The sequence below is a fragment of the Strix aluco genome, chromosome W, assembly GCF_031877795.1.
Source record: "Strix aluco isolate bStrAlu1 chromosome W, bStrAlu1.hap1, whole genome shotgun sequence".
NCBI classification, from domain to species: domain Eukaryota; kingdom Metazoa; phylum Chordata; class Aves; order Strigiformes; family Strigidae; genus Strix; species Strix aluco.
This window is the reverse complement of record NC_133970.1, coordinates 27,584,384-27,609,669: the sequence shown is the minus strand read 5'-3', so window position 1 is coordinate 27,609,669 and position 25,286 is coordinate 27,584,384. Positions and strand designations below refer to the sequence as shown.

At 40.2% G+C, this 25,286-nt stretch overlaps 1 protein-coding gene across 1 annotated transcript in view; it reads left to right on the top strand.

Annotated features, from left to right (window-relative positions):
• The window catches only part of LOC141917719 (transcription factor RFX3-like), a 207,214-nt gene that overhangs the window by 147,214 nt on the left and 34,714 nt on the right, over positions 1–25,286 (top strand). Inside the window, 3 exon segments of the mRNA XM_074811130.1 lie at positions 1,380–1,454; positions 6,718–6,899; positions 7,641–7,760. Of these exon segments, the coding sequence (XP_074667231.1) occupies positions 1,380–1,454; positions 6,718–6,899; positions 7,641–7,760 (377 nt within the window).

Here is a 25,286-nt window from a genome sequence, read left to right as displayed (position 1 = left end):
CCCTGCTGGCCACGCTATTTCTGATGCAAGCCAGGATACCATTGGCCTTCTTGGCCACCTGGGCACACTGCTGGCTCATGTTCATCCGGCTGTCAATCAACACCCCCAGGTCCCTCTCTGACTGGCAGCTCTCCAGCCACTCCTCCCCAAGCCTGTAGCGCTGCTGGGGGTTGTTGTGGCCCAAGTGCAGCACCCGGCATTTGGCCTTATTGAAACTCCTCCAGTTGACCTTAACCCATCGCTCCAGCCTGTCCAGGTCTCTCTGCAGAGCCTCCCTACCCTCGAGCCGATCAACACTCCCACCCAACTTGGTGTCGCCTGCAAACTTACTGAGGGTGCACTCGATCCCCTCATCTAGATCATCAATAAAGATGTAATAATTAAAGAAGGATAGGGAAGACTTATTTAAAAACTGTCTACAGGGGGAATAAGTGGTTTTAAATGTACAGATGGTTTTCCATTGCTTTTGTGTTTTTTCCATTTAATGTGGCTAATTATGTGCTGCCTTTTACCGTACATCCCATTGTCTTTATCACTTTCAATGTTTTTGCTATTCTAGCTCTGCAGCTAAACTACAGATAGATTGTAATTTTATTTTTAATGCTGTCATTATAGAATTAATCAAAAGATGCATTAATATAGGGGGGAAGAATGGGAATGGGTATGGTTGTCTACACATTTGTATTAGGAGTAATACTACTGTATAATTAGTGGCATATAATACTTTTTCTTTTAAAAGTATTATTCTGAACCCATCTGATTTTTGTTTCTTTTTTAAGGATGGATCTTGCTGTCTGTGTAAACCTCCAGTTTTCATTCACTTTGAGAGCTCTGGATATTCAAAGAATGCTCTGACAGGCTTTAGGTGTGATATCCTGTCCACTGAAACTAATGGCAGAAAACCTACTGAATGATTGGGATTTTACTCCATGATTGCAGATAGCAGAAATTTTGTTTCTAATTCACATTCAGAGTGTGCACAGTTCTTTCTCAAATACTTGGAGGAAGAAATGATGAGGTCTTTATTAGGATTTTATTCTGGGATTTTTTTTCTTTTATTGAAAACATTGATTGTTCAGTAAAAATCTGTTTGCACTGTAGCTCACTGGTAAATCCACTTCTCTTATTTCATGAGCAGGAAGGAAGGTAAATTGGACTTTGAAAGTGGGATCCTGCAGTATATATGCCAGCAAAATGCCTCCCTGACTTCACTGGGGAGGTTTACATTCATAGGGACTTCAGGATGAAGCCTTTAAGTAGAAAATATCCCTTAGCCATGACTGAACTATTTCTGTTGAACTTAAGGCAATCAGAATTTTTCTGATCAGCCTTTTTTACTGTCTTGTCTTGAGTCATTTTTTAATGACATCTATTATCAGATTGAAATGGCGATTGAGACACTGCAAAAGTCTGATGGTCTTTCTACTCATAGAAGCTCTCTTCTCAACAGCCATGTAAGTTGTCTCTTTTTTCATGAAAGCTAATCTCTTGCTTGTTCTGCATGCTTAGCCTGCCTCTAAATGTTTGTTTTAATTTATTGCTACTTTTTGCTTTTAATCTTTCCATTTTAGTTGCTTGTAATCTACATCTTCTGTCACTATATTTTGTCAGGTGTCATGACATATTGTAGAGTGCATTTCTTTTCTAGGTTCTGCATTGTGTTAACACAGCTTAATCAAACAATTATTAAGTAGTCCGCGTTTGACATTTTAAAATAATTTTCTACAATTTTTGTACCCAATATAATAATTTAGGAGCAGGTGAAGGGGGAAAGAAGCAGCACACACTTTAAATAAAAAATATTCTTTAGATTTATTTTTAAATATTTCTATTATTCTGAATAAGTTTATTATAAGATAAGAATTCTAAATATCCATTTGATGAGATAAAAAGAATTAAAACAATCTGTTAGTCTCTAACATGTTATATTCTTTTGCGTCTTGCTTTGTTCTGTCTTTGCAAATCCTGTAGTTAGGAATTTTCCATAAGAGAAAGCTGAAGATTGTTGCATAAAAAGATGGTTGCAAATATAGTGGTAAAGCCATTAAATATAACTTTTAGGTAAAGGAGAAAGGCTCAAAGTTTAATCTTCAAGGTTTTTTTTAAACAGTGCTAGTCTGTCTTGAAATATTATGTAAACAACATGGTTTTTTCTTCATTTGGTATAAATAGTTTTGTATTTTTTAATGCTGCTAAATTTCTATACATACTGTATAGAAATTCTCAGCCTTACTAACCAACATAAACTTACATATTTTTTCAGATTCTTGTATTCCTTTACCACACAAATGTAAATATTGACTGTGTTATGAATGTATGAGTATATTGGGTAGAGGCTATACACTTATTTTGATTTTTTGACATCCCCCCTTCCTCTAAGAATGTGGTAATATGGAGGTGAAAACCCAGACTGTTTTGTCAAAGTTTATCATCGTGGTAGAAAAAGACATCAGGAGCCAGTACAATTTCTTGGAAGAGAATTTACTTTTCTTAGAAAATGCTAAAATTCGGTGAGGGAAATTGAATTCTGTAAAATGTGAAGAAGGAATTTTAGATCATTTTGGATGTTTTAAAAATAATTGTTTTGATGTTAAGACAACCTAGAAATATGCTAAAATTATTTTAATATCATAATTAAATCAATTATATATTTTTTTGCAAAATGCCCAAAATCTGTCTTAAAACTTAGATATACAAAGAATTGAGAAGTCTGTCTTGAATCTGACAAGGAAGTCTAGAATCTTCACACTGAAAACAATAAGAGTTAAAGGACAAGCTTTTCTACATCAGAAAACTGTATTCCCCTATTTCCTGTGTCATACACTAGTTAAAAGATCATGGAACAGATCCTCCTGGAAGATATGTCAAAACGTATGGAAGACAGGGAGGTGATTAGAGACAGCCAACATGGCTTCACCAAGGGCAAATCGTGCCTGACTAATCTAGTGGCCTTCTACAATTGAGTGACTGCAGTGATGGACAAGGGAAGAGCTACAAATGTCATCTACCTAGACCTCTGTAAGACCTTTGATACAGTCCCCCACACCATTCTTGCTGCTAAATTGGAGAGATATGGGTTTGATGGATGGACTGTTAGATGGATAAGGAACTGACTGGATGGCCACATCCAAAGAGTTACAGTCAACGGCTCAATATCCAAATGCAGATCAGTAATGAGTAGTGTCCCCAAAGGGTCTGTATTGGGACCAATACTATTTAATGTCTTCATCAATGACATAGATAGTGGGATACAGTGGGTCTGAGGAGGGTCACAAGAATGATCAGAGGGCTTTAACACCTCTCTTATGAAGAAAGGCTGGCAGAGTTGAGGTTGTTCAGCCTGGAGAAGAGAAGGCTCCAGGGAGACCTTATAGCAGCCTTTCAATACTTAAAGGGAGCTTATGAGAAAGACGGAGAGAGACTTTTTACCAGGGCCTATAGTGACAGGACAAGGGGCAATGGTTTAAAACTGGAAGAGGGTAAATTTAAATTGGACATAAAGAAGAAAGTTCTTTACAATGAGGGTGGTGAGACACTGGAAGAGGTTGCCCATAGAAGTTGAGGATGCCCCATCATTGGAAGTGTTCATGGTCAGGTTGGATGGGGCTTTGAGCAACCTGATCTAGTGAAAGGTGTCCTTGCCCATGGCAGGTGGGTGGGACTAGATGAGACCTTTAAAGGTCCCTTCCAACCTAAACCATTCTATGATTCTATGAAAATATCTTCCTAATAATGAGATTTGCATCTGTCTGTTATGGTAGTCTTATCCTGATGCTTCTTAACTGATTTGAGGAATTTTCAAAACTACCAAAAGACAATTAGAAGGATCTACTGTTGATTCTGTAAAAAAAAAAAAAAAGATCTCCATGCATCTTGTAATAACTGTTCTTTCCTAGCCTCAGTCATTTTTGAAGAAATTAATGGGATCCAGATCAAACTTACTGGATGTTTTCTCTATTTTGAAAACATTTATTGCATTATGACTCAAATAAGGACAGTAAATATGGTTTTAGTACTATCTTCTTCCTTAAGCTGGCATTTTGTTGCCGAAGTTATTACCTGTTCATTTTAATGATTTGTTCATTTTCCTCTATTTCGTTTCCTTTCCTGATTTCTTTCTGCATGCTATTGACTTAACTAATTTATCATCTAATGTTTTCTAAATATTGAAGTTTAATTGAAGTTGGAGTCAATTTACCTATTCTGTGTAGACCATTTCATACCATTCCAATGTTATTAATATTATAAATCAACAAGTCAGAAATCAAAGTCTGGACATTTCAATTTTAGAATTAGATTTCTGCAAATACAAAAATACATTTAAGGTTGTTTGCAATGACTTTATCATGTCTGCAGATTATTTACCTTTTTACATGGTATTCAGCTATTGGCACTCTTCTTTCCAGGATATAACCTACCAAGTAATCACTTCAAGTTTTTGTTATTGAAATATCTTCACCCTAGAGCAAAAATCCTTATTTTATATTTATCTTGGGTTTTGCTTTCCCATTGTTGGCTAATGCCAAGCTGTGATTGAAAGAATATCTGTCAAATAGAGATCATTAGTAAAATGCACTTAAATGAATCCTAATAAATTATAATTCATCTGGAAAAAAGTCTAATGCCATATTTAGAAGTAAAATGGGAAATAATTTTCTTTGTTTGCCAATAATTTTTTTCTTTGTGAGGTAAAACAGAAATAGCTCATATTTTATAATCTAATTAGTATAGGTTAAATGGAAAGGTTGAACAATATAATTAAGATATACTTAGGTGATTATTGAAATGGTTTTGTTAATACACTCAAGTAAAGGTAAAGGTTTACAATAATATTTTTCCTAAGCTTTGTTTCAGAATTGTAAATGCTCAAGATAAAATACATCTGTGAATGATAAGATTTTTTTAATAATGTGTTTATATCTACAAGTCAATATAAGGATGATGAACTGCACTTCTTTGTTATGTTTATTTAAAGTACAACATTATCTGCATCCATCTTGGAAGCAGTTAGATCTTGCTTCTCCTGCATCTTTATATAGAGCTCTTGTTTAGAAACCTAAACATGATAACTGGTGATGTTTTCTGTAAGAAAGTAAACATGAATATGGTCTTTGAAAGGTCTGGAGTAAATGTTTTCCTAATTTTTTTTTTGGGGTTTTTTTTGCATTTTTCATATATTGTGCTTGGTAAATTGCTCACAACTGACTTAAACAGAACTGTATGTCCAGTATATTCATTATAATATAAATTTTACTAGTAGTTCTGCAATATAGAAGGGTCAGAGTGGAAACATATTTCATGAGTAATGGGCATTAAAATATTGGTATTGATGTTCTTTAAATGACAAGTTATATTGAACATTAGTAGAGCAAAATTTGTTCAGTTATTTATTAGTAAATAACCCTGCGGAGTAGTGTATGTCACATAAACTTTGTATATCTTTTACTGTACTTTAAACATATATCTTGGTCATATTAATTGGTGGACTAAATTGAAATGGATTATACAACTGTGTGAGGCTCCAGCATATTGGAATAAAATTTTGTTCCAAATGCCAAAAACAAATCCATGGCTTGGGGATTTATTGGATACTCAAACTAAGCCCAAAGTTTTGGTAAGATCTGTGAACCTGGAAAATTTGGATGTTCATGCTGATTTGTTTTGATATAGTTACTTTCGTAAGTAATTAAGCAATAAATGCAAGCAGAAAACAAAATTTGGGAATTATTCAAGCTGAAATTAAAGGGAAATTCCAAAGATATGAAATCATGGGGGGAGGGGGTGTAGACTAAGTAAAATGTTAACATATAAAAAAACCTGAAACCACAGAATTTACATAAGACCACCATAAAAATATTTCCATTTTATTCTGTTGTTCTCCTGTACTGTTAGATGTCATTAAAGTGACCATTTTACTTGTGTTTTGTGTGTATGTTAGTTATTATCTGTTCTATATAAAGGTACAATAACGTATTAGAAACTGTTTGCCTACATGCTTCCAAAATTGCTCACCAAAATTCTATGTTAAATTACATGGGGAAAAAAAATAATATTAATTCTGTTCTTCTTTGAAGTCAAAGGCAAACAGGCTACAACAGAAAGGGATTGGGCCCATAATATTTTATAGATGTACCAGTTATTTTTCATGTTATCTAGATTGCTTGTTATCTTATATTTAATTGTTTCTTCTTTGTATTTGGAAGAAAATAAACCCTATTCAATTCAATAAAGTACTGGGTTTTTTTCATTTGTATTTTTTTTAAATTCAGGTGAAGAGAAATAGTATAACATTCCAAAATTAAAAATGTATTAACTTACTCCTTTTATTTTTTTCCTGCAACTAATGTAAATTACATCGGTTATTTTATTTCCTTGGAGTTCCAACAATTTGTCTCCAAAGCACAAATAACTTAATGAAATTGTTAATGCATGGTACTGAATCTGCAAGATTTTTAGAAGTGGAGTTATCTGAGGTCATAAGTGCAATGAGTTTTGTTATTTCCTTATAATTCTAAAAGATACTAAGGCATCATGCATATCTAGCATTGAAAGAGATTTAAAGAGATTATATTTGCTCGAAGAACAAAGTCACTGTATGAAACAGGCCTTAAGAGTGGTCTAAAAAATATAAGAGGTCTGTGTTGTACAATTAAGATTTTTTTTTTTAGTAAAGTAATACTGAATTTACATATGTTCACTTTTTCATATTTGATATAGCTCCAATGGCTTTTAGACAACTATGAAACTGCAGAAGGAGTGAGTCTCCCCAGAAGTACCCTTTACAACCATTACTTACGTCATTGTCAGGAGCACAAATTAGATCCAGTCAATGCTGCCTCCTTTGGAAAACTCATACGGTCAATCTTCATGGGATTACGGACCAGAAGACTGGGAACCAGGTTTGCATTAATGAAATCTTAAAGTATAGAAAGTATCTATAATAACAAGCAAGCAAACAAACAAATAAAAAATATTTAAAACCTTACTGTTAAGGGAGTTGCCAAATCCAGTGGACTTCAGGACCCAGGGGACGCCTGGTCTTCTATAGCCAGATTCTGTGTACTCTGAAGACCCAGATATCTTCCATCTCAGTCCAATGGATGCAGCTACTGCTGTTCCCATTTGCAGGTCCAGCTAGTAGTAAGACTGAACATGTGTTCCAAAGATGCAGATAAACACACACATGACACTAACACAGCTAACCACACAAGATAACACAGAGCAATGCCTTTACCAGCACTCACATAGACACCAATAGCACTCACATAAACATGAACACAGCCCAATTCTGTTCTTCCTCTCCAGCTGATCAGATCTGAAATTGACTAGTGAAACATACACAAACACTCACTCACAAGCATAACCCATTTATGGAACTGTTTTATTCACCATGACTGCATAAGTCATTTATTTGGTTTTTACTTTCTTTATTCTATTTAAATGAAGTCCAACAGTAAAGTGCTAGAAAATATAGTTTAAGTGAACTGATTTCCAGAAGCTGGTGGAGTTATACCATTTTTATACTAGAGTGAGAAGAAAGTCAAGCCTAACTTTTATGTACTGTTTTCCAGTCAATGCAAATTGTGAAGTTAGTATATGTATATGCAGAAAACTAATGTTATTTTTGTTCTTTCATAAAGGGGGAACTCCAAATACCATTATTATGGGATTCGTGTCAAACCAGATTCTCCCCTTAATCGGCTACAAGAGGACATGCAATATATGGCTATGAGACAGCAACCCATGCAGCAGAAACAGAGGTACGGTGCCAACTTGGAAGTTTTTGACCTAAAATTTTTTGATTGGAAACTAGACATTTTAAAAGCAAGAGTAGATGTTTTCATAATATCTTTATCACATTGGAATACGCTTATCATAATAGTAATTTTAAACAAAAGTTTAAATATATATATAAACGAACAGTATTTCTTATTCTAGCATGTTTAATACAATTTTGCTGTTCTCTAGCATGCAGAAATGTTTACTTTTACTTTTTATTTCTGTTGATATCCTTATTTTGCAATTTTTAGGATACAGTTTGATCAGATTTTCCCCTGAAATGTGTATGAGGGGGAAAGCTTGAAAATATCCATATATTTGCTTGTTTATTTTAATGCAAATCAAGATTATCATGTATGCACTAGATGTCAGAAGTTAGGGGTTGAGAGCTGGGGGAGAGGATAAAAGAGCCATGTCTAAGAAAAACAAACAAACAAACAAAAGCATGCAGTAAGCTGCATTGCATTTTTTTAAATACTGTGTATTTCCAAACTAAGACTTCTGCCACAGTTATGAAGAATGCTTAGTATATATTTGAGAAGCTTGGTATGTATCTGTATATTTGTATAAAATTTATCTTACAGTTTTCAGAACTCTAGCATGTTTTAACATCAGATAAAGGACTTATTTGAATCATTAGGAGTAATCTTTATTATTTTCCAGTTTTATTAATGTTTCTAATTTTATTTAAAAACTAAAGAAAATGTTTTAACATCTGTGAAATAATTCTCTTATATGAAGACATTCAGAGCAAAGAGAATCTAAGAATCACAAATGATTCCTTCTCCCTTCTGATTACTCAAATTGGGAAATGTTATTTTTGTCCTTTAGAATCATGTCAACTGTGTTAGATGTTTCTGTTCAGTTGTATCAATTTTAACCCCTCTCCATCAACCACATCTAATTGGATAGACACTTCTAGTTCTTGACTTCTCGACAAACAGTGTAGGCTGAATTTATGCTACAGACCACTTCTTTCTTAGTTTGAAAGGTCACGCAACATTCCTACTTGTGTCACATTGTATTGGGTATATGTAGCAAGGTTTTGGTAGTGGGTAAGGGGCTGCCCTGTGCTGGACACAGCTGGTTCCAGCTGGCTCAGCAACGGATCTAATGCAGGCCAAAGCTGAGCCAATCAACAAAGTTGGTGGTGCCTCTGTGAAAACATACTTAAGACAGGGAAAAAAATACCAGACACGCAGAGGAGGAGGGGAAAAAAAAGAGTGAGAAACAGCAGTACAAACACCAAGGTCAGAGAAGAAGGAGGGGGAGGAGATGATCCATGGCGCCAGAACCAGTTTTCACATAGCAGCTTGTGGAACAGACCACAGTGGAGCAGTTGGATATTCATGAAGGAACTGCAGCCTGTGGAGAACCCATGCCAGAGCAGAGAGGTGTGAGAAGGAAGGAGTGGCAGAGAGATACTGTTATGTACTGACCTGTCCTGGTTTTGGCTGGGATAGAGTTAATTTTTCTTCTTAGTAGCTAGAATAGTGCTGTGTTTTGAATTCAGTATGGGATTTGGTTTGAGAAGAATGTTGATAATACACTGGTGTTTTCAGTTGTTGCTAAGAAACCAAGGACTCTCCAACTCCCCATGTCCTGCCCGTGCGCAGGTGTACAAGAAGCTGGGAGGGAGCACAGCCAGAGCAGTGGACCCAAATTGGCCAATGAAATATTCCATATCATGTAACATCATGCTCAGTATATAAAGGAGGGTAGGCCGGGAAGGAGGGGGTTCTCTCTCGCTTCCAGGATTGTGATTGTGGGATCTTGGTATGTCACGATTGTTAGCCAGGAATGGGCTGGGTATTAGTTGGCGGGTGGTGAGCAATTGCATTGTGCATTACCCATTTATACTTTCTATTATTGTTATTGTTTTATTTTATTTCAATTATTAAACTGTTTTTATCTCAACCTACGAGTCTCACTACCTTCACCCCTCCAATATCCTCCCCCATCCCCTGGGTGAGGGAGGGCGAGTGAGCGAGCGACTGTGTGGTGTTTGGCTGACAGACGGGTTTAAACGATGCGATGACCATAACACCCTCCCACCCTCCCTCTTGAGCTGCTCATTGCCTCACTGAAGGGACTGCATGTAACCTGTGGCAATAACAAGGTGTGGAGAAGGGGAGTCTGGAATGAAGGCATGAAACTGAGCCTGGGAAAGGAGGGAGGGTGTTTTAATATTTGTCTTTTTGTTTCCTGCTACCCGAATTAGTAATTACATTTTTATTTTAATTGGTGATAAATTAACTTAATTTTACCTAAGTTGAGTCTGGTTTGCCCACAACGGTAATTGTTAAGCAATCTCCTGTCATTATCTTGACCCAGGAACTTTCTTGCTCCTGTTCTTCCTATTTTCTCCACCTGACCCACTGGGGGGGGGGGGGGGGGGGGGGGGAGGGGGCAGTGACGGGGGGGGGGGGGGGTGTGTGTGTGTGTGTGAGTGGCTGAGTGGGAGTTTCACTGTTAGCCAAGGCTAACCCACCACAAACATGAATATATCCAAAGACCTGCTAGAGGTATGCTTGTGTTTGGTGTTTGACATGGGCCTGAATTCAGGGTCTGAGATTTCAGGCATGAATTTCAGTTCAGTGGCAACAATCATTGAGCTAATTCAAAGGTGGTGCTCCTAGTTGCTGAGTCCCAGTTGCGGTCAACATGAGCTATGGGAGTACTACTTCTCTGTTCCAATAAGAAATAAAAAAATAGTAAATATAAACTACACATGACTGTTGATAACAGTCCCATCTCCTAGCTGAGACAGTAGCTTGGACACAACAGACACAGATCAAGAGATTTAAAGCACCTTTGTGCTAGAATAGAAGAGAAGAAATGCACAGGTAGGGACTTGCCTCACCTATATAGGTAATAGCCCTGCCTTTCAACTGGAACTACTGTATGGCTCAGACTTCCAACTGGAACTGCCTTTGACATACTGCTGCTAGATGGTTTATGGCAAGGAAATGCCAGGATATTTAAATAATTGAATTCACAGAATCACAAAATCACAGATTGGTTGAGGTTGGAAGGGACCTCTGGAGGTCATCTTGTCCAACCCCCTTTTAAATATCTCCAAGGAGGGAGACTCCACCACCTCCCTGGGAAACTTGTTCCAGTGCTCAGTCACTGTTACAGTGAAAAAGTGTTTCCTGATGTTCAGAGGGAACCTCCTGTGTTTCAGCTTGTGCCTATTGCCTCTTCTACTTTCACTGGGCACCACTGAAAAGAGCCTGGCTCCGTATTCTTTGCACCTTCCCTTCAGGTATTCATATACATTCATGAGATCCCCCTGAACCTTCTCTTCTCCAGGCTAAACAGTCCCAGCTCTCAGTCTTTCCTCATAGGAGAGATGCTCCAGTCTCTTAATCATCTTTATGGCCCTTCATTGGACTCTCTCCAGTATGTCTATGTCTCTCTTGTACTGGGGAGCCCAGAACTGGACACAATACACCAGGTGTGGCCTCACCAGTGCTGAGTAGAGAGGAAGGCTCATGTCTCTCCACCTGTTGGCAATGCTTTGCCTAATGCAGCCAAAGATACCATTCACCTTCTTTGCAGCAAGGGCACACTGCTGGCTCATGTTCAACTTGCTGTCCGCGAGGACTCCCAGGTCCTTTTCAGAAAGCAGCACAACCCTCTGGAGTATCAGCCACTTCTCCCAGTTTTGGTGCTGTCTGCAAAGTTGGTGAGGGTACACTCTGCCCCATCATCCAGGTCATTAATGAAGATGTTAAATAGGACTGGACCCGGTAGTGACCCCTGGGGTACACTGCTAGTCACTAGACTTTTTGCCACTGATCACCACCGTCTGGGCCTGGCTATTGTGGTGGGTAGACCTTGTCTGCCTGCCAAGTGCCCACCAAGGTGCTCAGCAGGACAGGGGGAGAAAAGTATGATGAAATGCTCATGGGTCAAGATAAGGACAGGGAGATGACTCAGCAATTACCATCACAGGAAAAACAGACTCAACTGGGGGAAATTAATTTATTGCCAATCAAACAGAGTTGGATAATGAGAGATAAGAACAAATCTAAAAAATGGGGTCCCACACATGGGAGACATGAGTAGTGAATGAACTTGTCTTTTTGCTTTGCTTGCATATGCAGCTTTTGCTTTCCATATTAAACTGTCACTATCTCGATCCACGAGTCTTCTTGCCTTCCTTCTGTTTTCTCCCTGTCCTTATATTGACCCGTGAGCTTTTAAACCATATTTTCTCCACTCATCCTTCTGAGGAGGGGGAGTGTTAGAGATGCTTGGTCAGCCCACCACAGAAGCAAAGAGTGCAGACAAGAAACTGATTTTTTTTGATTGTGGTGGGTTGACCCTGGCTAGATGCCATGTGCCCACCAATGCCGCTCCAGGAGCCTCCCCCTCCTTCTTCACTGTCCCTGGTGTCTGCAGAGTTGCTTCTCTCGCATATTCTCACTCCTCTCTCTGGCTGCAGTTTTCTCTTGGGCAGTTTTTTACCCCTCCTTCTTAAATAGGTTATCATAGAGGCGCTACCACTGTCACTGATTGGCTCGGCCATGGCCAGTGGTGGGTCCATCTTAGAGCTGGCTGGCATTGGCTCTATCTGCCATCAGGGAAACTTCTGGCAGCTTCTCACAGAAGCCACCCCTGTAGCGGCCCCCCCCCCCCCCCCCCCCCCCCCCCCAAAACCTTGCCACGCAAACCCAATACAGCTTCCCAACCCAGTCTATCACTTCCTCACTTGATCGTTCCTCCCTCATCATTCCTTGTTTAAAGCTCTCCTCACCAGGTTGGCCAGACTATTGCCAAAGATGTTTTTTTGCCCCACTTCATCAGATAAATAACATCTCTTCCAAGCAATCCTTGATGTCCCCATGGTCATAAAATCCAGAGTCCTGTTGTCAACACCAGCTGCATAAACAGATTTTGACCCATCTAGTCCTCTTCAAACCTTTTCACTAGCAGAATTGAGGAGATCACCACCTGGGTCCCCATGCCCTGACCATTTCCCCCGGAGCCATGTAGTCACACTTGATATGCTCCAGATCTCCCTTGGAAGTATTGCTGGTGCCCACAAGTATAAGCAGCAGGGGATCATAGTCTGAGGGCCAGACAAACCTCAGCAGTCTCTTCATGGTGCCCTGGATCTGAGTGCATGGCAAGCAGCAAATCTCCCTAGACAGCAGGTCAAGTTGGCAGATGGGGACTTCTGTCTCCTGCAGCAGGGAGTCAATCACTACTATCTCTTACAGCTCCTCCTGCTGATGCTCTAGAGTAGTTCAGGCTCAACTGCTTCATTGGACAGAGCTTCCAGATGCTCATCTGCTACCAAAGCACTAAAACCATTCTACAGATGCGAATCTGCAGTTGGAGGAAGAGCCATCCTCCTGCTGCCAGAAATCACAAACTTCCAACCCTCACCATCATTGGAGCCTCTATTTCCCAACCCAATAAGCACAGAGTCTGACTGCCCCTTCTTCAGTGCAGTTGGAGGTTCATGCTCCTATCTGCAGGGTCTTGAAGAAGGTCCAGTTCATCTCTTCCTTATCATCTTTCATGTTGTGCAGTTTATTGACTTCTTCCCACAGCACCTTTAATTGACAATACAGTCCCTCCACCAGCACACATCTTCTGCAGTCAGGGACACCATCTTCCATTGCCCCAGCCCCAGCAAGAGGGTCCAGTCTCTCCCTGAAACCCAAGACCTAGAGAGCTGTATTCTTCCTCTGGAGCTTGATATGAGTTAAGGCCTCTAATGCTCCAGAAATAGTTGCTGTAGTAGGTGCTGGGGATCTAGCCCTGTGGCACATCATCACCTGTGGTGGGTTGACCTTGACGGGCCACCAGGTGCCCACCAAGCCACTCTGTCATTCCCCCTCCTCAGCAGGACAGGGTGGGGGGGAGAAAATGAGATGGAAAAAACCCCTTATGGGTCAAGATAAAGGCAGTTTAATAAAGAAAAGCAAAGGCCACGTGCGGAAGCAAAGGAAAACAAAAGATTTATTCTCTACTTTCCATCAGCAGGCAATGTCCAGCCACTTCCTGGGAAGTAGGGCCTCAGTATGCATAGCAGTTGCTTTGGAAGACAAACACCTTAATAACGAATGCTTCCCCCCGCCTTTCTCTTCGCTTTTATTGCTGAGCATGACATCATATTGAAGGGAAGTTGCTACAAGTATACTTGCAATTGCTAATGTACAGGGACCTGTAATATAAGACATTTATTTTTAACGTTAGACATCACTTGTATTTTACTAGCTTTTATTTTTTCCTGTATTTCTCCTGTATTTTACTGTAATGTATATAATTTCATTTATACTTTTTCCTAACTGCCCTCCGTAGTCGTTACCCACTTGTAAGATGTTTTGAAACCTTTAACTCCTTGCCTAGTAAAGATAAGACAGACCTTGGACAGTCTGAAAAGCTCCCTGAGTACATCCCTAATAGCAGGAACCTAAAGAAAACAAGGGCCTAAGAAGACGCCAGTGTCAAGATAAGTGCTGAAAGCTGGAACAAACAGGAGCTGAAGGACGGATGAAGTAACTCTGTAACCATATATGGACACCAGAAACCTAAAGTTCACTAGCGGACAGTGTGAGAAAGGCTGTGTGGACCCCGAAGGAGGGGAGAAGACCCTCACTCTATTTTTACTACGCATGCTCAGACTGTGTAAATGAATTCTGAGAACCCATTAGCATAAGACTGCCTTTTCTAAGAAATCTAATGCATATGTATGCTTTTTGTGTATATTACTCAGAGAGTTTTGTTAGTAAGTGCAGCACTTGTGGTGGAGCGATCCCCGGTGCTGCCCAGCACTGCGAATAAAGAATACCTGCTTAACAGTTATACTGAATACTGACTGTTGAGTGAAGCTCTTTGTTTCAATATGGTATGGAATAGCTCTTTGGTCAGCTTGGGTCAGTTGTTCTGGCTATGTCCCCTCCCAACCTCTTGCCCACCCCCAGCCTATTGGCATTTGGGTGAGGGGGGGATGTTGGCGAGACAGCCTTGATGCTGCGCAAGCACTGCTCAGAGGTAACTAAAACACTGGTGCGATATCAACACCTTTCTAGATACAAAGCACAGCACTATGAGGGCTGCTATGGGGAAAGTTTACTCCATCCCACACAGACCCAATACATTAATGAGCATACGTACACTGCTTTAAGCACAGTTTCTGGAACCCTTCTGTGTTAAGTTCTGCACAAACTACTGTCTTCATTGCATTCTAGGCCCAGCACTTAATCCTCCCTAGCACCATACCAAAAGTGTGTTTGACCCTCCCTAATCAGGAGTCATCTAGAAACAAAAAGCACAAAGTACCCTTTGATCAAGAACAGCTGACAAAGCTTGTTAGCAGCTGTTAGAGCTTGCTGGAATTCAGTCTCCTGTTACACAGGACCCAGGCCAAATAACTGCCAACAAAATTTAAATTGTGGCTCAATATTTCCTTCCTTTCTTGAATTTTGCTAACAGCTCAAATTCCATCTTTCTCTCAGTTCCCTTTCTCAGTCTACTTTCCCTTCTCCACAGACATCTCTTAAGGCACTGATGTGACTTGATTCCGTGAAATGCATGTGAGAAGACTTCTCACGTTGCGCTTCTGAAATGAATATCATAGAAACCACAGAATGAGGAAAAGGGTTAAGGTACCTTTGTACTTGGTCTATCTGGGATGGTGTTAACTTTCTTCATAGCAGCCTATATGGTGCTGTGTTTTGCATTTGTAGCTAACCAATGTTTTGGCTGTTGCTGAATAGTGCTTGCACAGTGTCAGTGCTTTTTCTCTTCCCCCCTGCCTCCCTGCATTGAGTAGGCTGGGGGTGGGCAAGAGGTTGGGAAGGGACATAGTAAAGACAGCTGACCCAAAATGACCAAAAGGATATTCCGTACCATACCATGCTCAGCAATAAAAGCTTGGGGAAAGCAGGAGGAAGGGTGGATGTTCATGGTAATGGCATTTGTCTTCCTAAGCAACCGTTATGCGTGCTGAGGCCCTGCTTTCCAGGAAGTGGCTAGGCATCTGCCTGCCAATGAGTAGTGAATGAACTTGTCTTTTTGCTTTGCTTGCATATGCAGCTTTTGCTTTCCATATTAAACTGTCATTATCTCAATCCACGAGTCTTCTTGCCTTCCTTCTGTTTTCTCCCCATGCAGCGAGAGAGGGGAGTCCCTGGACCTGGTAAAAATCAAAATGGTGCTGAAGACCCCTCTGCACCAGTTCCATTTTACTTAACGTAGAGGAAAAAAGGAAGGGTGCTATCTTATCCCAACTGAATAGGAATTAATAAAAATCAACCGCCAGCATTCTCAGCTGATCAAGTTATCCAATCATTCATTTAATGCAAATACAGTCTACTTCCAAGACTGACACTGAGATTAAAAAATATATGCCTTGCGGCAATTTCCCAAGATCCCAGGTATAACTCTGTTATCAGGATAATGAAAAGTTTAATAGGTATCTTTAAGTCCACAGTCATCAACTTCCAGATAACATAAATGAAATGGCATGGAGGGAAGACTACTACAAATTCCTTGTGATGAAAGGGTTATCCAGATGTTAAATCATGGCCTGAAGCCTCCTGCTGAGTCTTGAACCCTCAAATGTTTTCCCCCATTGTTACAACATCATAAAAACCCTTTCACTATCATTACTTTTTTCAAAATGAGATACGTAGGTCTAAACCAAGATGATAATGCCCCTTTAGGATTAATTAATTTTGCATTATTGGGTCAGTGCTAATTGTATAAAAGGAAGAGATTATGTTGACTACATCTAAGAAGAAAATAGCTTTAAAGAAAGAACTCAAGTACAACAGAGGAAGTCAGACAATATCACTAACTGAATGATCTTATACCTTTTTACATTTGCTGTATTGTGTGAATGGAACTCTTTTATCATTGATGAAAGACAGACAGGAAAAATCACACTGGTTTTAACCACTTGCTGTATATTTATGCTTTATTTTTATCTTTGTAGTGCTCTTCACAACTGAAAAAGTGGTCTGTTCTTGTAAAGTAGGCTGTATATAATCACATTTTCAGGAATTAATATTGGTAAAGATAAGTTAATGCACATCTCTGAAACACTATGATAAGCCAACCTAGAAACCTGGAGAGAATCAACAATTTCATAGTTGTTATTATTATTGTACAGATCCAAGACAATAATCTAGAGTGTATGAGAAATGTTTTCCTCTTCTACTGTGCAGTAAACAATCTTGGCTAGCTGCTGCATCTATTGACAAAACATATGTCAAAATTCCTGGATGGGCTTTTGTAGCCTTTTCAGAGTCCTGCTGTCTTTATCACAGGCAAGTTAAAATAACAATTAGAGATATTTCTTTCATCTTTTCTTTTAAATAATATTAGACAAAGCAGTAGTTCAAAAAATATTTAATATTTTCCTCTTAAGACACTTAAGGGCCCTACCTTTTCTAGAAACAGTAAGGTATATAGAAAAGAGTTCTCTTACACACAAAAGAAAACTTATTTTCTGAGTAACAAACCTGAACAATAAATGCAAAGGGCTTTCTGAGGCCTGGAATTCACTGTTTAGAAAGGTGTTGGCTGTCACCTACTTGTACAAGATGGTACATTTTTAATGGTGGATCAGGAATGACTACAGAGCTCTGGGTGTGAAGGTGAAGTTATAGTTATATTGAACATTGTTATACTGAAATTATATTATTATAGTTTAAAGATGTTGTGAAATATCACAGTAATTTAGTGGGTGTTTTACTTTTCTGCACATTATAGTTCAGTATTTTGCTCCCCATCAAGTTATTTCTCTTGAGATCATAGTTCGGTGCAGTCTCTTATAGACTCCCATGTCATAAGGATCTTCATCCTGATCAGCCAGAGAGAGGAAACAGGATGAAACCACTGGTCTTGTTTGTCTTTGCATGACTGATGAGTGGTTTTGTCTGTGTTGATCTGTGTGGCTGGCCATATATATATATGTATATATATGTTGTATATGTGTGTTTGTGTGTGTGCCTAATGGGACTACATGTTCAGCCTCACTACTGGTTGGACCTAGGGGCATGGTGCTGCAGCAGCCTTGCCTCCATTGAGCTACCAGATTTGGCAACCCCTAACACAAGTGACATCCTTCCCACTTGCTATGAACCTGAAACTAATTTGGTGTCATGCTGGGAACACTAGGTAAAAGTCTCTTTTCTGTGATTCTGAAGCTGGTAATAAGATCCATGACTGAGATACTGGAGAGCAGGCCATGCCACTCTAGCCCTGAACCCTTTTCACTGATGAAATATGGGCCTCCAGTTTAGGGCTCAAACCAATTCATTCTCTCTTAGCAGGTTGTTCAATGCACCTCTTAGTTTTGGCTGTTTGATTCTCTTGGCTGGAACCTGGGGAGGAAGGGAAGTCAATACCGTAGAAAGAAAAAAACAAACTTACTCTGAACTCCAGAAACTCTGCTGAAAGTCAGATGAATTAGCTGGGCAAAGTGGTTTCTAACAATCTGAACAGATGTGGTGAAATTATATATTTTGTCATTCACGTGGGCCACAAATTCACTGCCTGTGTTGAAGCCAATAAAAAACCCCACAATGTATCCCCTTCTTTGTGTCTGTCATTTGAATCAATGGGGTGTTATAGCAGCTGCTTGTGCAGACTTTCAACATCCATGAAAGGCAATACAACCTCAAATTGCAATTTCTGCAAAGAATCAGTTTATGAACCTCTCTTCTAAAGTGCATACGATATTCAGCTGTTCCCATTCACAACTGTTCTACTGGTAGCCCTCTCTTCTCTAACGACTCAAGGGTTATAAAAATGCTTCTGCCACCAGTACTTCATGAAAGAAGGTAAGGAGTACATCACTCCTCTGCTTTCACTAAAGATAATTTATTTTTAATAAATAGGTGCTTGGAAATGTTAGGTACAACCTATTAGCAGATCTAGATTCTGCCTAGAGAACACATTCTAATAGAGGGGGCCCAAATGCTTATACAGTATTTGTGCAATCTATTTGTAAACAGATGAGGCAGATATGAGCAGACCAAGCAGGGATGGGATTCTCAGGAGAAACATAGAGACATTGCTCAAGTGTGCAAGGATGAAGTTAGGAAAACCAAAGCTCAACTGGAGTTGGAACTAGCAAGGGATATGAAGGCCAAAAAGAAGAGCTTCTATAGGTATCATGGCAGCAAAAGGAAGGCTACAGAAAATGTGGGCCTGTTATTCCGTAGGGCAGAAGACCTAGTGACCAATGGCGTGGAAAAGGCTGAGATATTCAGTGCCTTTTTTTTTACTTCAATTTTCACCAGTAAGTACTTCCCTAAGACCTCTCAGTCCCCTGAGCCTCCTAGCAGTCTGTGGGAGTGAAGCATTACTCACAGTAGAGAACAATATAGTTAGAGAACACTTAAGCCAGTTGGACATATACAAGTCTATGGGACCAGACAGGATGCAAAAGGGGCTGAAGGAGCTGGCCGATGCCATTGTAAGGCCGTGCTCTATCAATGTTAAAAGGTCATGGTGGTCAAAAAAGTTTCCTGATGACTGGAAAATGCAAATGTTACACTCATCTTCAAGAAGTGCAAGGGGAAGGATCCAGGGACCTACAGGCTGGTCAGCCTCATCTCAGTCCCTGGGAAAGTTATGAAACAAACCCTCCTGGAAGCCATGACCAAGCACAGAAAGGACAAGAAGGTGGCTGGGAACAGCCATCATGGGTTTACCAAGGGCAAATTGTGCCTGACCAACCTTATTGCCTTCTATGATAGAATGACAGACTTTGAGCACTAGGGGAGAGCATTGGATGTTGTTTACCTCGACTTCAGCAAGGCCTTTGACATGGTCTTTCATAGTATCCTTATAGCCAAATCTGTGAAATATGGACTGGATAAGTGGACAATGAGGTGGGTGGAAATTTGGCTGGACCATCATGCTCAGTGTTGTGATCAGTGGTACAATTGACTGATTACCAGTGGCCTCTCAAGGACTGATAGTGGGGCTGATACTGTTTAACATCTTTATTAATTCCTTGCATGATGGGATGGAGTGCACACTCTGAAAGTTTCTGGACGATACCAAATTGGGGGTGCAGTTGATACACTGGAGGGCAGGGTTGCTACTCAGAGGGACCTCGACAGGCTGGAGAAATGGGCTGACAGGAACCTCATTGAGTTCAACAAAGGGAAATTTCCCAGATCTGGGATGGAACAACTCCATACACCAGTACAGGCTGGGGGCTGACTGGCTAGAGACCAGCTTTGCAGAAAAGGACCTGGGGTCCTTGTGGACAACTAGTATATGAGCCAGCAGTGTGCCTTTGTGGTCAAGGCCAACTGCATCCTGGGCTGTATTAGCAGAAGGTTGAGAAGTGATTTTTTCCCCCCCTCTATTCAATACTGATGAGACTACAACTGGAGTCCTGTGTCCACTTTTAGGCTCCCCCGTACAAGAAAGACATTGACATACTGGAGTGAGCCCAGCAGAGGGCCACCAAGATGGTCAGGGGGCTGGAGCATATGACATAAAAGGAGAGGCTGAGAGCTGGGATTGTTTAGCCTTCAGAAGAGAAGGAAGGACAAGAGTCAGTGGGCACAAGCTGAATCATGGGAAATTCCACTTAGATATTAGGAAGTTTTTTCCCCATGAGGATGTCAAACACAAATAGGGGCCATGCTTGGGGAGTGGGGTAGGTTGGACTAGAGACCTACAGATGTCCCTTCCAACCTCTATCTCTATAATTCTATATCTCTATTCTATTATAATATTCTATAATTCAATAAATGCCCATCATCATCCACTTGTTTTCTTGTTCCTCTAACTAAGCTACTACAACAGCTTAGGAAGCTTTAAGGACTTCCTAAGCTACGGAACAAAGATATTAGTACAAACTACTTTCAGCTAGTTTGAGCAAAGGTGGTTGGTTTTGTCTCAGAAATATGCTAGTTGTACTCATATCATCTGTACTCACATCCCACCCACTGTGGGGAACAGCAACTTCCATCTGGAAAGAGAGAAGAGCTTGGGACAGACAACATCTTTTTAAACACCACTCCAGCTAGATCTGTGAAAGTATGTCTGACTATGCCCAAAACTTTAGTAGTGAAGACAGCTACAGATTTTGGGTGCATAGTATTTCCTTGGGAAAACAGTTCTGTTCATAAAAATGTTCAGAATAAACTGTCAACAGCACTACATTGTAGTCAAGATTTTTTTTTGTTTTCTCTTTTAATACTGTTAGGCTAATCTAGTTACTGGGGAATAATACATACAGTGGTATTTAGTGAAATCTGGAATAAGATCAGGAATAACAGCATCAACACAGCAACTCTATTTGGCATACCAACAGTGCTAGAAATGGATAAAGGTTTGACTGCCTTGGTTCCTTTGTGGAATAAAAATTGGCTTTATATTTGTGATGGCTTTTGGCACAGTTTAGATTGTTGTGGGCTATATGCCTTTTTACACATTAGAAGTCATTGCCTGAGGTGAGGCAAATTAAGTACATTTAAAATAACTTGATATAGAATGTCACTTACTTGATAATATCAACACTGTGCAGAAAAATCACCTTGCTGAAGTAATAAAAATGGTAGTTGGATATGTAACCCATCTTATTCTGCTGTCTTCTTACAATACCTTGCATTTCCCTGAATCTCCACCATTTCTGCCGTATTGTATGCTATGGGATCTATATTACAGCACTGTGGGGAGGTTGAACTAAACTTCCATTTATTATTTAAATGATTAAGCTACTTTAATTCATATTAACAATAACAGAGGCTGAATCCTGAACATTCTTTCTGGTAACACTGTTGCTGAAAAAGAATCTATTACTATGACCAAATTCTGTCAGTCAGGATGAGAGAAGATGTCTTTTACAGCTCCTTCTCTACCAGATGTGTGCTGGAACTAAACCCACTCAGTCTCAACCAAAGAACCAGCTAGGACAGGAAGTCTCAGCCTTCAAACCAATTAGGAGGATTTTGTAAACATAAATCTGGCTTGTCATCAGGGTATAAAGATTTATAGTCTTGTCTGGTAGGATTCATTGCAGGAGCCACCACTGTATTTGTAATAAGCTTTTGAACCTTAGTTGAAATAAACTGTATGAGATAGGCGATTGTGGATTATAATGCTCATAAACTGAACTTCCCAAGCAAAATAAATTCAAGCTCTAGAAGGCATCGTTCCTATCTGTTTTTCTAAGCTTTATATGAAATACCTGTTTTTATCCTGGTTTTCCAAGCTCACTTTAATGTTCTAGCATTCTGTTACTTGGTGGGTCGTCCCCAATTAAAACATCATTCTACATTCTGCTTCCTCATACAAAGAGTGTACCAGAGATGGAAAAGCAGATGAATGCCCATTGAGAACTACAAGGGCATTGCCAGGGCGTGCAGAGATGCAGTTAGAAAAGCAAAAGCTCAGCTCAAATTGAAATTGGCCAGAGATGTCAAAAGCTACAAGGGTTCTTCAGGTACATAAACAGTAAGCAGAAACAGAAGGAAAATATTGGCCCGCTGTTAAACAGGAGAGGTGAATTAGTCACCAACAACGCTGAAAAGACAGAGGTTCTCAACACTTTCTACATCTCTGTCTTTACAAGCACTGTTGAGCCCCAGGCCTTGGGAACAAAAATCCAGGTCGATGCAAACACAGACCCACTGTCAGTGAAGGAAGAGTTGGTATGTGAACTATTACAGGAGCTTGACCCCCTACAAATCAATGGGCCCTCATGTTATCCACTCGAGGGTGTTAAGAGAGCTGACTGATGTTGTTGCGAGGCTGCTCTCCATAATCTTTGAGAAGTCGTGGAGACTGGGGGATGTCCCATAAGACTGGAAGAAGGCTAATGTCACCCTCATCTACAAGAAGGGCTTAAAGGAGGATCCAGGAAATTATAGGCCCATCAGTCTTACTTCAGTCCCTGGGAAAGTTATGGAACAAATCCTCCTGGGAGCTATAACAAGTCAAATGAAGCACGTGATTGGGAAAAGCCAGCACGGATTCACCAAGGGCAAATCATGCTTGACAAACCTGATCACCTTCTATGACAAAGTAACCTGTTCCACTGACGTGAGGTAAGCGGTGGACATTGTGTACCTGGATTTCTCCAAGGCTTTTGATACGGTTCCCCACAGCCTCCTCCTAGAGAAACTGATGCGTTACGGTCTAGACAAGTGGTCTGTGCAGTGGGTGGGGATCTGACTGACAGGCCGCAGCCAGAGGGTGGTAGTAAATAGCTCTTTTTCAAACTGGCAACCTGTCACAAGTGGGGTCCCCCAGGGATTGATATTGGGCCCAATGCTGTTTAATATCTTCATAAGCAATCTCGATGATGGGATCAAGTGTACCCTGATGAAGGTTGCTGATGATACCAAACTGAGTGGGGAAGTGGACACTCCAGAAGGGAGAGGCACCCTGCAGGAACACCTGGATAGGCTGGAAGAGTAGGCTAAAAAGAACCTTATGAAGTTCAACAAGGACAAGTGTAAGGTCTTGCACCTGGGAAAACATAATCCACGAGTGCAGCACAGACTGGGATCTACCTGGCTGGGGAGCTGCTTTGTGGAAAGGGACCTGGGGGTCCTGGTGGACAACAAACTCAGTATGAGTGAACAGTGTGCTGCAGCAGCAAAGAAAGCCAACAGGATGCTGGGTTGCATCAACAAGGGCATCACCAACAGAGATAAAGAAGTCATTACCCCACTCTACCCAGCACTTGTCAGGCTACACCTGGAATACTGTGTTCAGTTTTGGTCCCCGCTATACAAAAAAGATGTGGACAGGCTGGAGAGGGTCCAGAGAAGGGCCACAAAGATGATCAAAGGACTGGGGAGCCTGCCATATGAGGAAAGACTCAGAGAATTGGGTTTGTTCAGCCTTGAGAAGAGAAGGCTTAGGGGATACCTTACCACCATGTTCTGGTATTTAAACGATAGCTACAAAGAAGATGGAGACTCCCTTTTTACAAGGAGTCACATGGAAAAGATGAGGGGTAATGGGTACAAGTTACTCCTGGGGAGATTCCAATTGGACACGAGAGGAAAATTTTTCACAATGAGAACAATCAGCCATTGGAATAATCTCCCCAGGGAAGTGGTGGATTCCCCAACATTGGACACTGGTAAGATTTGGCTGGACAGGGTGCTGCGCCATCTTGTCTAGACTGTGCTTTTGCCAAGAAAGGTTGGACCAGATGATCCTTGAGGTCCCTTCCAACCTGGTATTCTATGATTCTCTCTCCCAGCTGCTGTTGTGCAGCAATTTTTTACCCTTTCTTAAATGTTATTACAGAGGTGATATGAATGTCACTGATTGTCTCAGCTTTGGCCAGTGGTGGGTCCATCTTGGAGCCAGCTGGAACTGGCTCTGTCTGACTTGGGGGCAGCTTATGGTGTCTCCTCTCAGAAGCCACCCCTACAGCCCCCCCGCTACCAAAACCTTGTGGCGTAAACCCAATACAGCCATTCAGCCAGTTCTCAATCCATCTCACTGTCTGCTCATCCAGCCCATATTTCATGAGCTTCTCCCCTCATCTGCCAAGCCAGTCATTTCACTGTAGAAGTTTATCAAGTTGGTCAAGCAGGACTTCCCTTTGGTGAATTCATGCTGACTACTCCTAATCACTTTCTTGTCCTTCATGTGTTTGGAAATGGTTCCCAGGATTAGCTGCTCCATCACCTTTTCAGGACTGAGGTGAGGCTGACTGACCTGTAGTTCCCTGAAATTATCTATCAGTTCTGGGTCAAACACACGTGTGATGTTTAATAGTAAATGTATCTCACAAAAATAAATGATTAAGAATAAAATAAGGTAATATCAAAACCAAATATTATGGTGAATAAAAGTGAAAGAAAAAAACCCTAATACATTATTAGAGCTTAGTTTGTTTTCTGTTTCTAAAGCCCTTACAGTTTGTTTTCAGCAAGCCAGAACAGTATAAGCCCTTATTTTTAATGAAAACAGAGACTACCAATAAATTATATAAGTGCATTAATTGGATTTTTGAGGTAATACTAAATATTTAGACTCTCGGTAATGATTTGAATATTGTCAGCACGGTAACTACAAGGAAGCAACAAAATTTGCAGAAAAACTTAGGTTTTTTTCTTTGCCTTGTGTCTTAGTCAATCCATTTTGACTTCTTTCTTTTTTTAATAGTTTCTACTTTTTTCTTACTGCTTTGCTTATTTTTTTGTCCATATAATACCAAACAGGAAGTTTGGCATGTACTCTCCTATTCCTCCTATTTCTGCTTTATCTTATTGATGACTATTGAATGTTAGCTGTTTTCAAATTTTAGTCAAAATTTCTTAAACTTTTCTGAGGAGTGAGTGGGAAGTTTCAGTTTAATTACAGTGTGTAGGATTAGAAGGATCAATGGAGTTCTACTGTAAATTATCTTAATAATGAGAAAAGCACATCATTTTTAATTGGTTTTTGAATTAACTAATTTCACGTTCATATTTCAGTGATCTAGTTCTGTTCGATTTCCATAACTTTTCAAAACTTCAGAATGTTTGTTGTTAGCTAACGACTCT